This window comes from Berghia stephanieae, chromosome 7 (genome assembly GCF_034508935.2).
Source record: "Berghia stephanieae isolate SIO BIC M18660-M18661 chromosome 7, UCSD_Bste_1.3, whole genome shotgun sequence".
Taxonomy (NCBI): domain Eukaryota; kingdom Metazoa; phylum Mollusca; class Gastropoda; order Nudibranchia; family Aeolidiidae; genus Berghia; species Berghia stephanieae.
In genome coordinates this window covers 9,085,419-9,101,957 of record NC_088366.1, presented here as the reverse complement: position 1 = coordinate 9,101,957, position 16,539 = coordinate 9,085,419, and the positions used below count along the sequence as shown (strand labels likewise).

General features: G+C 38.8%; 1 protein-coding gene across 6 annotated transcripts in view; it reads left to right on the top strand.

Annotated features, from left to right (window-relative positions):
• Positions 1–16,539, top strand: part of LOC144976653 (uncharacterized) — a 50,746-nt gene that overhangs the window by 22,415 nt on the left and 11,792 nt on the right. For 3 of the 6 annotated variants that reach the window (XM_078920963.1, XM_078920962.1, XM_078920965.1), the window contains exon 3: positions 15,787–15,988. In XM_078920963.1, the coding sequence (XP_078777089.1) occupies positions 15,787–15,988 (202 nt within the window). Of the gene's footprint in view, positions 1–15,697; positions 15,989–16,539 lie in introns of all 6 variants that reach the window. The other 3 variants (XM_078920967.1, XM_078920966.1, XM_078920968.1) reach the window with 1 other exon arrangement.

Genomic DNA, 16,539 nt, shown 5'->3' with positions numbered 1-16,539 from the left:
TAGTAGTAGTAGTAGTAGTAGTAGTAGTAGTAGTAGTAGTAGTAGTAGTAGTAGTAGTAGAAGTAGTAGTAGTAGTCGTAGTAGTAGTGGTAGTAGTAGAAGTAGTAGTAGTAGTAGTAGTAGGGGGAGGAGGAGGAGTGGTAGTAGTAGTAGTAGTAGTAGTAGTAGTAGTAGTAGTAGTAGTAGTAGTAGTAGTAGTAGTAGTAGTAGGGGGAGGAGGAGGAGTGGTAGTAGTAGAAGTAGTAGTAGTAGTAGGGGGGAGGAGGAGGAGTGGTAGTAGTAGAGTAGTAGTATGTAGTAAAGTAGTGAGTAGGGTAGTATAGTAGTAGTAGTAGTAGTAGTAGTAAATAGTAGTAGTAGTAGGGGGAGGAGGAGGAGGAGGAGTGGTAGTAGTGGTAGTAGTAGTAGTAGTAGGGGGAGGAGGAGGAGTGGTAGTAGTGGTAGTAGTAGTAGTTGTCGTAACCATCTACAGTAGCTACTTGTAGCTTAATTTGTGTGTTGAATAATTTTCAAAATGGTTATGCTGTACACACGATGTTATATACAGAGGGAGAATGAGCTCATTAAAGTAATGCGTAGTTTCCATGCCCTGAGTTCTGGGATAACAAACCATCGCTTTATTTATTAGTAGCAGATTTGTGGACAGTTTTAAACAATGGTCAATTTGTTACTCACATTCAGGACGTTAGATGTTAATTTATATCGGGGGGAAAATGAGACTTAAACTTCTTGATTCGTTATATTGAGGAGGAAACTTTTTGAAACTTTTGTTATACTGAGGAGGAAAAAATGGTGAAAACCTCGTCATTTTTTTTTTTTTTTTGGAAGGTGGGGGGGGGGGGGGGGGGGGGGGGGGGGGGGGGGGGGCATCGTTTTGACTTTGGATTAACTTTTCTTCATAATTATTTCGGCCCGTCATTGTATAAGATGGTGGAAGTGGGGGCCACAATTTCTAAGTGGCCCCCACCCCACAATTTCAATGAACAAATCAGTGTGATAACCTTTTCTTTCGAAAATAGCTAATTATGTGCAATTGTTGTACAACAACAAACCACGTGATCAGTGATCAGCTCCCTAATACGCTTCAACAGTCTTAACGTCACTTCCCTCGTAATGACGCATGGTTACTTAGTAACTGGCTATAAACTATCGGAGTAATGGCGGACGCCCCTATGAAATATTTCTCCGAGGAGCATAAAAGCGTATCCAGAGGGAAGAAAAACATTATCAATCTGATCATGTTTTGACTTACATATACTGATCACAAGACATATGAAAAGTTCTAGCCAGCATGAAGAATAAAAAGTGTCGATTTTCTTTGTTTAGAACCACGATGGCCGCCGTTGCTGGTCGATGTGACATCAGACTATTGAATCCAATTGGATGAAAGAAATGCTGGACGCAGATTAACTTGATTGTCCTACGTGAGAGGATTAAGAAAATGCCTCGTTATCAACGTTTGGTCTGTGGATGTTTACTACAGCTTTGTTGTTATAAGATATCTTGTGGCCCCAGGCGTGGGCCTCGTAAACTCTTGGCCTGACACTGGCCTTCGTAAAGTTATGGCCTGACACTGACCAAAAAATGCCGCCAAAATGCCTCAAAAGAAAACAGATCGTGAGTTGTATTCAATCAGTTCAACCTATGAAATAACTTGTTTCCATGAGCTCTACTAACAACAACTCACTAGACGGTGCAAAAAAAAAAAACAACAAATAATGACGTTAAACTGCCAGTCCTTTTGGATTTCAGTGTCAGGCTATAACAAAGCGATGGCTACGCACTGACCAACAAATGACGTCTAAAGACACGTCTTTGACCACAAAAGAAAACAATGTGAGTTGAATTCAATAGTTCAACCAATGGGATCACTTGTTTCCCTGAGCACTACTAAAGACAGCTCACAAGGCGGTCTACAAACCTAAAATTGACGTCAAAATATGAGTCTTAGTGTCAGGCTATAAGTTAACAATGTCTCCGCCCCAGGCGCTGAGTTTGTTGTGGGTGCGTTAAATGTGCATTGATTAGCTCTGTTGAACAAAAGCAAATGTAGTAGCAGCTGTGATTGAGCACAATAGATAAATTAAAGTATTATGTGCGTGCACGTTCTTTGTTGGAGAGGCGCAAAAGGGTTTATCAAGTGAAAATTGTCGAATGTCTTCTGTTTGCAGCCTCAAGGTGGCGGGCACGTGGAGACCTATTTTTAGGTTTATCCCTTTTTGAGATGTCGGAATGCTATGGAAGTTCAAGGTCGAATTGATTAAAACATGGACATTTGAAATGTATTATATGTCTGTCATCAGTGACATTCCTTTTTAAAACTCCTGGGTGGGGATCCTGACCTCCCATAGTGGGCAGGGGGTCCATACTGTGTCTTCTATCCCCCTATATCTATTTTCCAACATGCCTTCTGTCTTTGTCTTGGAATGAGATAACTTGGTTTTGTCCTGGCCCTGGCCGGAGTCCGGGCTGGGAGGGAAACGGTCAAATGATAGTTACTGTTTTGGAGATGATATTTTTTTCTTTGTAAATCATCTCTCTGTTATGTATTATTATATTTGTTATTTTTAATGTATAATGTAAGCATTTGAGTGTATTCCTCTTTGTTGGATTTTGTGCTTGTGTCCGGATGAGACTTATAGGTGATCTCAAGCTAAGTACATTGGTGGTATGTTCTTGGAATCTACATTTGATCCCTATTTGTTCCCATTCCCTTGTCTTACTTTCTCTTGGGTGCTTTAATTGTAATTCTAGAACTTTCTCCTATCCCATTTTCTTCCTTTTTACTGGCGCTGATATAACCTACATGTGTTGCAAGTGCCGTGAAACCATTAAAAACAAAACATTTTTAAAACTCAAATTATTAATGTTGAGCTGAACATCATAGTTTAAGTATTAAGTTCACCAATGAGAACTAGGGATGCCAACTGGGACACGAAAATTACGAATCTTTTGGCGTTAGAATGGTGCCAGTACGAAAAATTAGAAAATCTTCTAACATTTCGAATTTTTGACTTTGGATTAATTTTTCTTCATAATTATTTCGGCCCGTCATTATACCAGATGGTGGAAGTGGGGGCCACAATTTCTAAGTGGCCCCCACCCCACAGTTTCAATAAACAAAGCAGTGTGATTACCTTTTCTTTAGGAAATAGTTAATTATGCGCAATTGTACAAAAACAAAACGGTGATCAGCTCCCTAATTACTAATACGCTTCAACAGTCGTAACGTCACTTCCCTCGTAATGACGCATGGTTACTTAATAACTGGCTATAAACTATCGGAGAAATGGCGGACGACCTTATGAAATATTTCTCCCACGATCATAAAAGCGTATCCAGAGAAAAAAAAAAAAAAACATAATAAATCTGATCATGTTTTGACTTTTTGACACCAATGAATACCAGGGATGCCAACTATGACACGAAAGTTACGAATCTATTGGCGTAAAAATGGTTCCGGCACATAGCCCTTCTATAGATAGTATGCACTTGACTAATAAGTTCACAACATTGCCATCCGGAAGTATAATGGAACAACACACAAAACTGTGGGTAACCACGAACGTTTATAATCTGGTTAATACATTTTAGTGAGAATTACTCACAAACGCGGATGGCAAAAAACAATAACAAAGACCTGATTGACGTCATCTTCGAACTATCGATAGTACTCGAGTCGGCCATGTTCCGGTACGAAAAATTTGAAAATCTTCTAACATTTCGTATTTTTGATAGCCGCTGTTTTCCTAGTACTGAAAAAGTATTTATTGATAGAAGAACGAAACTATGTCTCTCATCTCTTTGTGACTGTTTTTAGCCAGCCATTTGTATGTGTAGTTCTCACTAAATTATATCAATCAGACTATAGATAGTTCGAAGATGACGTCACTCAGGTCTTTGTTATTGTTTTTTTTTTTTTGCCATCCGCGTTTATGAGTAATGCTCACTGAACTGTATTAACCCGACTATAAACGGATACATGTTTTGTGTGTTGGTCCGTTATACTTCCGGATGGCAATGTTATGAGCTTCTTAGCCAAGCGCATGCTATCTATAAACAAACTTTGAAGGTTCCACGTCGTGTTGTATGTCAGTACGTTGTATCCGACCTATGGATGTTATGATTTTTGTTGTTGTTGTTGTTGTTGAATAAACGCAGAGCTTCAATACAATGTCAAGACTATATGAACAGTGTTCAATTTTAATCATAAAATTATGCTGGATTACGCGTTTTTTTTTTTTTTGTGTGTTTTTTTTTTGTGTGTTTTTTTTTTGTGTGTTTGTTCGTTTGTTTATTATTTAGTATGTTTCTGTTGTTGTTATTGTTGGGTTGTTTGCTTTTTTTTTTCGTTTCTGTTTTGTTTTGTTTTGTTTTTGTTTTATGATTTGTTTGTTTGTTTGGGTTTTTAAAGGGTATTTTGGGTTGTTGTATTTTTGGGTGGGGAGGGGATTCATTGGTGTGTGTGTGTGTGTGTGTGTGTGTGTGTGTGTCCTCTTTGTTAAAAGGACATTACTGTATACGCACATTAATTATTTGATGAGTTGACATGAATACATACCTATTGCGATCTACACAGCCAGGGGCGTGTTTATTTTCACTGAATAGAGTTTTTTTCCCCCCTCCATAACTTGTATTGGGACGATTTTGCCTTAACTCTCTCCGTACCAGCTATTTCCAGCATGTGACCAGAAACTTCATACTCATTCAACACTAACATAGATTTTTCAGACAGAATAGTAAGGAATATAGATAGTTCGAAGATGACGTCACTCAGGTCTTTGTTAATGTTTGTTGCCATCCGCGTTTATGAGTAATGCTCACTGAACTGTATTAACCTGACTATAAACGTTCATGGATACACACAGTTTTGTGTGTTGTTCCGTTATACTTCCGGATGGCAATGTTATGGGCTTCTTAGCCAAGCGCATACAATCCATATGCTTTTTTTTTTTTGTTGTTCAGAAAAATGAGATCTGCATGCAACACAGTGTCGAGATTCTATAGATAGTATGCGCTTGGCTAAGAAGCTCATAACATTGCCATCCGGAAGTAAAACGGACCAACACACAAAACTGTGTGTATCCATGAACGTTTATAGTCTGATTAATACAGTTCAGTGAGCATTACTCATAAACGCGGATGGCAAAAAACAATAACAAAGACCTGAGTGACGTCATCTTCGAACTATCTATAGCAATGACAAGACCGAAATGAAATTAGAACAAGAAAAGTGTTGGTCTTTTCGTAACGAATGTGACGATTTTTCCTTTGTGTGGTAAGGAGAGGGTTACGTTGCAGTACTGCTCTAGATATTACGCAATCGAAGATTTGATCTTATTTGATAGAGAATACTTACAGTTCGTTTTCTTTGAGGTGTGGCTTTCTTCGATCACTTGAATTGCGTGCTCCGTGTTTCAGCAATTCATTGTGTGTATTATGTCTTATATTTCACTCTCTCTCTCTCTCTCTCTCTCTCTCTCTCTCTCTCTCTCTCTCTCTCTCTCTCTCTCTCTCTCTCTCTCCCCCACACGCTCACAGACACACACACACTCTTTCTTTCTCTATCTTCTCTCTCTCTCTCTCTCTCTCTCTCTCTCTCTCTCTCTCTCTCTCTCTCTCTCTCCCTCTCCCCCACACTCACAGACACACACACTTTCTTTCTCTATCAATCTCTCTCTCTCTCTCTCTCTCTCTCTCTCTCTCTCTCTCTCTCTCTCTCTCTCTCTCTCTCTCTCATGTATGCCGGTGGGAGGTTTGTTAGATGACTTTGATAGTTTTCTCCACTTCTTTACTTGCTCGTGCAGTTTATACTACCGGTAAGACCCACACCCAAGTCACCACTAGTGCGGGGCGGTCCTTGGCAAGCTTAAGGACCACGGTCCTACGGTCCTTGGGAAATGAAGACCGCAAGGACCGGTCCTAGGACCGGTCCTTTTCGACATTGAACATTCCTGAGAGACTGTTGGAAATTCGAACCGGTTTGACCTTTGAGAGCGTGGGATCGTTCATTCTTGAACCGTTAAAGACCGCTACACGATGAAAACCGTGGCCTACAGGAGTAAAACACATGGAGTAGTCACACTCATTTCAAATTGTAACCTAATTAGAGAAGAGGGGTGATGCCTTCTTTATTTGCTCACCGTACTTCATTGTTACTTCGATAATTTAATAAAATTTGAAATTTATCCCCATTAACGGAGATAATGGCATCGCCCAAGGCGTTGATCGAGTTGTTCGTGGCGTTGATACACACACGCAACTCCTACCCCCCCCCCCTCCCCCCCCCCCCCACACACACACACATTAGAGGGCAGCGAGCATTGAAGAGTAAGAGAGAGACGTGAAGTTATAATAAGAGGGGGTGGATGAGGTGATAAGAGGGGTCGATGGTGACTTTTCACCAGATCTAACAAACTCAGCTACCCATTCATTGCTGAGTAGACAGGGATTCAGAAAAAAATCGACTGCACCCGGGATCGATCTCTGGCCCTTTGCGTATAAAGAGAGCGCTCTATCAACTGAGCTATCGGGGTCCCCAAATATTCTATTGGACTTTTTTAAAATTCAGACGTTATAACTGGGTTTTTTGGAAGGAAGAAACTAATAAAACTCATATTATTTGATTAGTAAAAACACCAAACGAAATTTTAATATTATTGTATTATTTTAAATGACAACACTGCGATAGAAAGGAGTGGTGACAAGAGATGGACAAAAGAAAACAAAAAATCGGATTTGCTACTTGCTAGGTTCGACACACACCACACACACACACACACACACACACAAACACACACATCTTTTGTAGACACATACATTTCAAACAATAACCCATTAGAGAAGAGGGGTCATGCCTTCACCATAGATCATTGTCATTGCGATCATTATGGTGTAGTAAATTTTGAAATTTACCCCGTATAATGGAATCGTCCAAGGCGTGCGCCTCCTGTTCCCCCATCTCACACACGAAAGGGCGGTTTGCGGAGTGGAGGTTGGTGGTCGTCTGCCTGTATGGTCGTCTGTGTCGTTTAGTGTATGGCAAAGGGGGGTGGGTGCGATTAATTAAGTGGGATGGGTGGTGATTGGTGGAAGATAGGCAACCGAAGCAACGAATCGCTGGGGAAGTAGTAGGCTATGGCGCGAGACCGTAGGACCGTGGTCCTTGCAAGGACCGCCCCGCACTAGTTGAAAGGTGATAAGAAGTGAGGACCGGCGCCGGTCTTCCCCTCTGGGACCGGTCTTCGGTTCACAGCTAAAAGACCGTCGGACCGCGGTCCAGACCGGTCTTCAGCGCGGCACTAGTCACCACCATTGAGAAATATTGATTCACTCACTCAATCCTAGAGATTTTTGCTACTTTTCAAAATCGGACAAAATGTATTAAAAATGAGCATGTACATAGATAGTTATATTCAACTATCATTAACATGTAAAATCTAAAAACGTTAACTTTGATACTACGCCTATAATTTGTCTCAGAAAAATGTAATAATAAATAGGCATGGGGTAAAAGTAACCCGGGTGAACTACGGATATAGTCGGTGTTAGGATTGAGTGAGTTAAGAGTAAGGGTCAAAAGATAGGTCTCCATGTACCCACTTTCATTCAAAGCCATTGTTCTGGGATGAGGGGCGCCCTATTTAGAACATATTATGTTTGTCAAGGTTATACCATAGTTTTGTGTCTTGGTTCGGCATATTTCCGGATGGCAATGTTGTGAGTTGTTTTTTTTAGCCAAGCGCACACTATCTGTCGATAGAATGAAGATGACGTCATCCGGTTCGTTGTTATTAGTTTTTTTTTGTTGTTGTTGTTGTTGTTGTTGTGTTTTGGTTTTTTTTGTTCTTTTTTGTTTTGTTTTTTGTTTTTTAATTTAATTTAATTTTTTTTTTTTAATTTTTTTTGCCATCCACGTTTATGAGTAACTCTCACTAAACTGTATTAACTAGACTGTAAAAGTTCATGGTTACACATAGTTTTGTTTGTTGGTCCGTTATGCTTCCGGATGGCAATGTTGTGAGCTTCTTAGCCAAGCGCGTGCTATCTATAGATTAATCCAAGTGAGTTGTTAGTAGAGCTCAAGGAAACAAATGATCCCATTGGCTGAACTATTGAACTCACGATTTAATTTCCTTTGTGAAAAATGACTTAACTGTTACGAAATATCACTAATAAGTTTACTTTTCCTGAAAAACGAGTTACTGTAACGAAATATAGATAGTTCGAAGATGACGTCACTCTGGCCTTTGTTATTGTTTTTTGCCATCCGTGTTTATGAGTAATGCTCACTGAACTATATTAACCCGACTATAAACGTTCATGGATACACACAGTTTTGTGTGTTGGTCCGTTATACTTCCGGATGGCAATGTTATGAGCTTCTTTGCCAAGCGTATACTATCTATATCACTCATAAGTCATATTTTAAAAAAGATATTTTTTTTTCTTGTTTGAATCTTTCGTTATTATTTAGCTATTAAAAAAATTAATTGCATTTCTTCCGAACACAACTATGTGGCTATGTGGTCTAGTAGTATGAAACTCGCTTTCGGATCAGAAGGTCCAGGGTTCGAGCCTCGCTCGGCGCATGGTGGAGTCCTTGGAAAAGACTTTTTACTCAAATTCTCTCACCGTACTCGTGTATAAAGTGAGCATCTGGCCGTTAACAATGTTGTCTCTGTCCGAAAAATTGTAATATCGCCTGACAGGCGTCATGTCCCGTCCTATAGGTTAAATGTTACTGTTGGCTAGGGACCCCTTGTATAGCTGTTTGAGCACATTTAGTGGATATTGCGCTATATAAAAGCTCATTTTTTTTTTTTTTCAAACACAACTGCTACTCCAAATCATCTTTTCTGAGATAGTTTATGGTCAATTTGATTCAATTATACAGCATGTGCCAGAACAGTTCTATGGAACATTATGGCTTTGTGGAATAGATCCCCCCCCCCCCCCCATGTATAGATAGTTCGAAGATGACGTCACTCAAGTCTTTGTTATTGTTTTTTGCCATCCGCGTTTATGAGTAATGCTCACTGAACTGTATTAACCTGACTATAAACGTTCATGGATACCCACAGTTTTGTGTGTTGGTCCGTTATACTTCCGGATGGCAAGGTTATGAGCTTCTTAGCCAAACGCATACTGTCTATAGGACAGCGTGGCTCAGCGGTACGGTCTTTGCTTCGTACCCGAAAGATACCGAGTTCGACTACCCGTCGCGCTGTGTGGTCTTGAGCAAGTCACCCAGCCTTAGCTCACTTTGCTTCGCTGCACTGCGGCTGACGCCTAGGTTATTCCTATCTTCCCTTGGAATAGATGATGAAGAAAAAAATTCCCCTTAGAGATGAATAAAGGCAGTTTATTTATTTATTATTATTATTTATTATTATAATTTTTAGTAGTAGTAGGAGGAGTAGGAGTAGTAGTAGTAGTAGTAGTTGTTGTTGTTGTTGTTGTATGTATGTATGTATGTATGTATTATTATTATTATTATATTATTATTATTATTATTATTATTATTATTTATTATTATTATTATTATTATTTATTATTATTATTATTATTATTATTGTTGTTGTTGTTGTTGCTGTTATTTATATCCGCTTCATGCTAAACAAGCCGGGTTAGATAAACTACGGCTTTGTGGACTCTACGGCCTATTAGGAACTAAATTCATTCGATTGTATTATTCTTGGAATTATATAATATTGTATAAATTCTCGAAGTCTTATCTATCCCGTCTATCGGATGACTGAATGACTTGCTTGTGTAACGGTTACGGTTACGGTTTCAATTGAGGTTGTGTCGATTGAGGACACAGATTCAAACTCTCCAAGGCGGGTGGTTGGATGGTAGCATCACCCTTGAATCATATACCTATAATGTTCGCATGGGTGTACGATCCGATAGTGATGTCGTTTCTTCTTCTCTTTACTAGCCTATCCTGCTTCTTTGGTTTGTGATTGTATTTTTGACAGGGGATATTTTTTTCTCTGTAAATCTTCTGCCTGTTTGTTCTTGGTTATTTATAATTTAGCTTATGATATCGTTAGGTTATGATTTTGATTTACATTTGTACTATTTTTGTTAGATTGCTTGTTTTTTGTTTGTTTCAGCGGTCTCTCATATAACCTCAATTGTGTTGGAAGAGACCTAAAGCAACAAACAAACAAACAAAAAAAAAAAAACTCTCCAAGGAAAGATGTTCTCTAAGCCTTAGGCAGAACTTTTTCTCAGTTAGGGTAGTCGACAAATGGAACCGCCTGCCTGCAACAGTTGTCGACGCCCCTTCATTGCAGGCATTCAAGTGCCGTCTTGATGCTCATTGTGAAACAGAAAAATACTGTTTGTAAAGTTAAATTCAGACACCTCCTTCCACTATGTGGTATGCCCAGTTTTGAGAGACTTGAATTATATACGATATACGAATGCACAAGAGCAGATAAAAGGCTGTAAAAGCCTACATAAATCTGGACTTATATCATATCATACCATATCATATCATGGTGCACACGTTATGTCAGGATGCCATGGCAGTGAAGACCGACTCAAACCTGACAAAATGTCATTTGTATCAGGGTTGCCAGATTATTTTCAGGCATTCTGCCAACTGGATTTTAAAAAGTCTGCCAAATACCACAAAAATCTGCCAAACCGTACTTATTAATAGTAGGTACCCCCTTTGAAAACTCATCAGTTTTGTTAAACAAAAAATTCTCAAGGCGTATGTCATTTTTTTTTTCATTTCCCAAGTTTAAAAAAATCACTAATACATAAAAATTGCCATGGAAAACGTGGAGTAGACCTATACATGATATAAATAATATCGGAAAATAAAATCTGCCAAATATCTGCCAAATTGGCAACCCTGATTTGTACACGTTAGCCACAAAAAGTTTTAGAGTTCATATTAATAACACGTCGATGGTGGTGGTGGTTGGGGGGGGGGGGGTAGAGTGCTCTCTTCCCACGCAAAGGGACCGAGGTCGATTCCTGGTGACGCCGAGATTAGTTTGTTTTGTTTTTTTTTGTTTTTTTGTTTTTTTTGTAACGCCACTATCACATTATCTCATTCGTCTGTAGTGTTCATTCATCCCGTTTTGTTGATAAAGGGGAAACCCGAAACGTCCACAGTATCTGTCTTCGTCGTTTTTTTTTTTTTTGTTTTTTTTTTTTTTTTGGGGGGGGGGGGGGGTTGCCTTCGAGCTTCAAGCAGCAACATTTTCGTCATGGTAGATTTAAGAATGTTATAAAATCTACTGCGTCCCAACGTTTGTTTACCGCCGTAGTACAATGGAACCAATGACGAAGTGATAAGGAAAAAAAAAAAAAAAAGAAAAGAAAAAAAAAGGGTGTCGGGTTATTCGAAACGGCGATGGGTACACACCAGTAACATATCTAAATGGTACACACCATCAACATCTCAATAATTGGATTCTCTCGTCTGATGTCACGCCGCCCGGAAACGGCGGCCATCTTGGTTCTAAACAAAGAAAATCATTACTTTTTATTCTTCAAGCTGGCGAGAACTTTTCATATGTCTTGCGTTCAGAATGTGTAAAAGTCAAAACATGATCAGATTTGTTTTTTTTTTCCCTCTGGATACGCTTTTATGCTCCCCGGAGAAATATTTCATACGGGCATCCGCCATTGTTCCGATAGTTTAGAGCCAGTGTTACTAAGTTACCATGCGTCATTAGGAAGGAAGTGACGTTACGAATATTGAATCCAATTGATGACAATGGTACTACACACACTTGCAATGTTCCGCTTCCTCTGAATATAGGCCTAGGCCTACACACAATCCATAACTGTCACTGTCACTGTCACAGTAAATCCTCTTTGGTCGAAATCATCGGGCGCATATAAAAGTTTTAATCATCTTTTTAAAATTTGATTATTATTTTTTTATTTTTACGTTGGTGGGATGAAATTAGTTTGAGTCAAGAGTTGTCAGGTTGGGTTATTTTAATATCCAAACCACCTTTTTTTTTTTTTTTTTTTTTTATTTTTTATTTTTTTTTTTTTGATTGCTTATGACGTTTTTGGATTGTCATTTTAAGTTTGGATTGTTGGATTATTTTTGGATTATATTGCCTGCAAAGAAAATTCAGAATTAATTTTTTTTTCATGAAAAAATACATTTTAGAAACCAATATCTATTACAATTACTGATGCACTCTTTTATAATATATTAAACTGAATTGTCATAATTGGCTGCTCATAAGAGGTTGGAACGTCTATCTTGCTGACCTGCAAAGTTTTGGCGGTAGCCAAAGAAATCCTTGGAAATGTGTTGCGCTAGCCTAGCATGGGAACTGAAACCAAAACTTGCGCGAGTCTTACGTTTTGTTTGGAGATATGACAGTGGTAAACTTTAGTATATAAAGACCTGAGTGAGGCAAAAATGAGTCATATTGTGACCTGGCAAACATATGCATTGACTTGCCACTATGCTGTAGTTGAATGAATGTTGACTGTAGTTATCAACATCAAAACAAAAACAAGGAACGGAATATAATACTCTTCAACAGTCGTAACGTCACTTCCTAATGACGCATGGTAACTTAGTATCACTGGCTCTAAACTATCGGAACAATGGCGGACGCCCGTATGAAATATTTCTCCGGCGAGCATAAAAGTGTATCCAGAGGAGAAAAAAAAATCCATAAATTTGATCATGTTTTGATTTTTACACATTCTGATCACAAGACATATGAAAAGTTCAAGCCAGCATGAAGAATAAAAAGTAATGATTTTCTTTGTTTAGAACCAAGATGGCCGCCGTTGCCGGGCGGCGTGACATCAGACTACTGAATCCAATTGAGTGCACTGGGGGTCATTATGAGTTCCACAGTGACATAGTTTTGTTGTTGGAAAGATTTTGTTGTAACAAAATGAAAAAGTGGAATGATGCAACGAGTTGAGTCCATAACTGTATACGCCAGTAAATCAAAAGCAAATATCCGAAGTAACGGATTTAGATAAATTAAATTTAATTAAATTGAGCTTTTATCTCGGGCAATATCCACTCAACGTGCTCAAAGCGCTTTACAAGGGGTCCCCGGCCAACAGCAACACTTAACATGTAGGACGGGACATGACGCCTATTAGGCGATATTATATTTTTTTTTTCGGACAGAGACAATGCTGTTAACGGCCAGGTACTCATTTTACACCTGAGGACGGTGAGAGAATGTGAGTAAAGAGCCTTTTCCAACGACTCAACTATGTGCCGAGTGAGGCTCGAACCGAGGAACTTCCGATCCGAAAGCGAGTGTCATACCACAAGAACACATAGCCGATGATGTAGACCCCAGGCAGGATGAGAATGCCATTACTCTATTTTTATTTTAAAAAACAACAAATTTTTATATATATTTGGATAAGCTAGACAATTTTTTCTTCTTGAATTTGGATTATTTTGTTTGAAATCTGGATAATTTTTTTGTAACGGTTTGGATTATTTATGAAATATTATCTGACAACTCTGGTTTGAGGAAATCGTGTTCGATGTAAAAATTAGTACGAGGAAGGGATGGACAGATATCAAACGATTCGGGAACTTCGAATGAGTTCGAGGAAATCGTATTCCAGTGTAATTATATTTTTTTCTTTGAAGTCGTAGGTTTTCGACGTTTTGGACATCTTTTCTTCTGGTATGCCTTTATATATCTGGAGTCCCGTTTCGAAGATTAAGATACTCGTCTTGTTGAGTTCTTCTAGTGGGCCGAAAAGTTTTAAATGTACAGAAGTTACAGAGGGCCATATCTCTTCTCTATGGGTTGTGTATTTTCTGCATCGCTGCAGTATATGCTCGCCATCTTCCTCCTCCTCACCACATGAGCAGACCGGTGACTGTGCCAGTTTCATGCGTCTGAACCTAGGACTTCATAATAGATGTCACTGGTCTGTACCATTATCATCTATGTTAATGGTCTGTACATATACTTTTTAAGACTTTTGTGGCCTGAGGCGGAACAGGATTACTTGTTCATTTCTGGGCAGCATACGGTAAACATCTGAACACATTGGTGTTGCATGAAGGCTCTTGATTATGCGTTTTATCTTCCTGAAATTATGCGATATTTTTTTGTTGTTGACTTTTTGGACATGTTTGAGGTCATATTCATTTTCATAATCTATGAAGTTAAAGTTAACTCTTTTTTTTTTAAAAAAAAAGGTGTTTCATGACAGCGTACAACAGAGGCCCAGGCGTGTGGTAATATTATAATCTATTGTATGATGCAGTAGAGAGTAATGCCCTGTCTTATCTGTGGACACTCGAGTCAGATTATGTGGACACAAGGTCATGATGTCTTATCACTGCGTTCAAGGTCTCGTGTTATGAATGGGGAGAGGAATTGACCACTTAGACGTCCTTAGACGGCCACAAAACGCGTATGATCTCGGTACATAATGTTATCATAATTGATATCGGTGACTGGGTCAGACAGTTGGGGGGGGGGGGGGGGGGGGGGGGGGGAGGCGGGAAATTTCTAACTTGCATGTTTAGTATTAATAAATTAAAAATAAAGTAAATTGTGCGCTCAAAATCTTCCACTCATACACTTGATAATTTTTGTTTATTGGTTTGTTACCTTCTCTTCCACCCCCCCCCCCCCCCCCCCCCCCCCCCCCCCCCCCCCCCCCCCCCCCCCCGAATAAACTATGATTTTTAAACATCGGGAGTTCGAAATTTTGTAAAATTTAGACACCAGTCTGACTAGTGACCATCGTCTACTTTTATAGTACAATAAGTCGCTGCTTGTGACTGTCGTCGTAAAGAAAAGCCTCCGACTCCGCTCCATTCGGGATCAGCTGTTCGGCTGTCGGAATGTCAAGGTCAGTTAAGAGAACCGCACGATTTTTCCATCATTACTTAAACATTGTGTTGCATGCGCAGCTTAAACACACGCCGCCGTGTCCGAGTCATAAGATCGGTTTACCTTTTCGCTGTTACCCAACAGCGTTGTTGGCGCTGTGGCTAATTATTAGGCTGATTATCTACCTTCCTATCCTACACTCACCGAGAAAACACTCCTACTATTTGCTTTTACACTAGTACTAGTGGAGAACTCGTAATATTTGAGGAGAAGATAATAGATATAGACTATTAGGAACAGGCAGTCATCTATCATACTTATTTTACTACTGTATTGTATTTTTAGATTTGCCGGTAATTCTGTACTCGATGATAAAAATTTAACATTGGCTTTACGGAACAATGTTGATCCCCAATCCTATTTGTTAAAAGAATAGATTAGCATGATTAGCATTAGTTGATCGTACCGAGAGAGATTTTAAATGACGTCATATGACGCTGATATGACCTTAACGTGTTGCTAGCGCTGTAAAACCCTTAAAAACAAAACAAAAAACAAATTACGTCATAGTTTTTTTTTGTTTTTGTTTTTTTGCGGATGAGATGATTATTACTTGCTAGTATCAAGAGAGATTTTTAAATTACGTCATCAATTTTGGTTGTGGATATGCTAGAATTGCGTAGAATAAAGTAATTGTAATCGCAATAGTATGAAGTTGACGTCACTCAGGGCTTTGTTAATTTAATTTTGCCACCCGCATTTATGAGTAATTCTCACTATACTGTATTAACCAGACTATAAACGTTCAAGGTGACACATAGTTTCGTGTGTTGGTCCGTTATACTTCCGGATGGCAACGTTGTGAGCAGCTTAGCCAAGCGCATACTATCTATAGTAAACTCCACATCTTTCAAGGAGTCAAAAATTTCATTTTTTAAAGTTTTTTTCTCCCCAGGAAATCCTTACAGATGGGAAAGGCTGTGTTCAACTGAGGTCACTTCCACTTCCAAACAAAGGAATTTCCTGTTCGAGACCCGTGGCTCTGCCAGGGATAGGCGGGATCAGGACAAGGCGTCCCTGGTGATTTTTGACAAAGATGGAACTCTTATCTGTTTCCAGTCCATGTGGTCACAGTGGGCGGTCAAGGTCACGGAAAGGTAAAGCTGGACACACACAGACATACTGCGCATACATACATACATACATCCATGACATACATACATACATAATACATACATACATACATACATACATACATACATACACACATACATACATACATACATACATACATACATACATACATACAATACATACATACATACATACATCATACATACATACATACATACATACATACATACATACATACATACATACATACATACAATATCATACATACTATTACTACATACTATACATTACATACATACTTATACATACATACATACTACATCATACTACATTACTATACATACATTACTATACTACTACTTACTTACTTACTTACTTACTTACTATCTACTTACATTACTTACTTACTACTACTTACAATATACTTACTTACTTACTTACTTACTTACTTACTTACTTACTTATACTTACTTACTTACTTACTTACTTACTTACTTACTTACTTACTTACTTACTTACTTACTTACTTACTACTTACTTACTTACTACTTACTTACTTACTTACTTACTACTA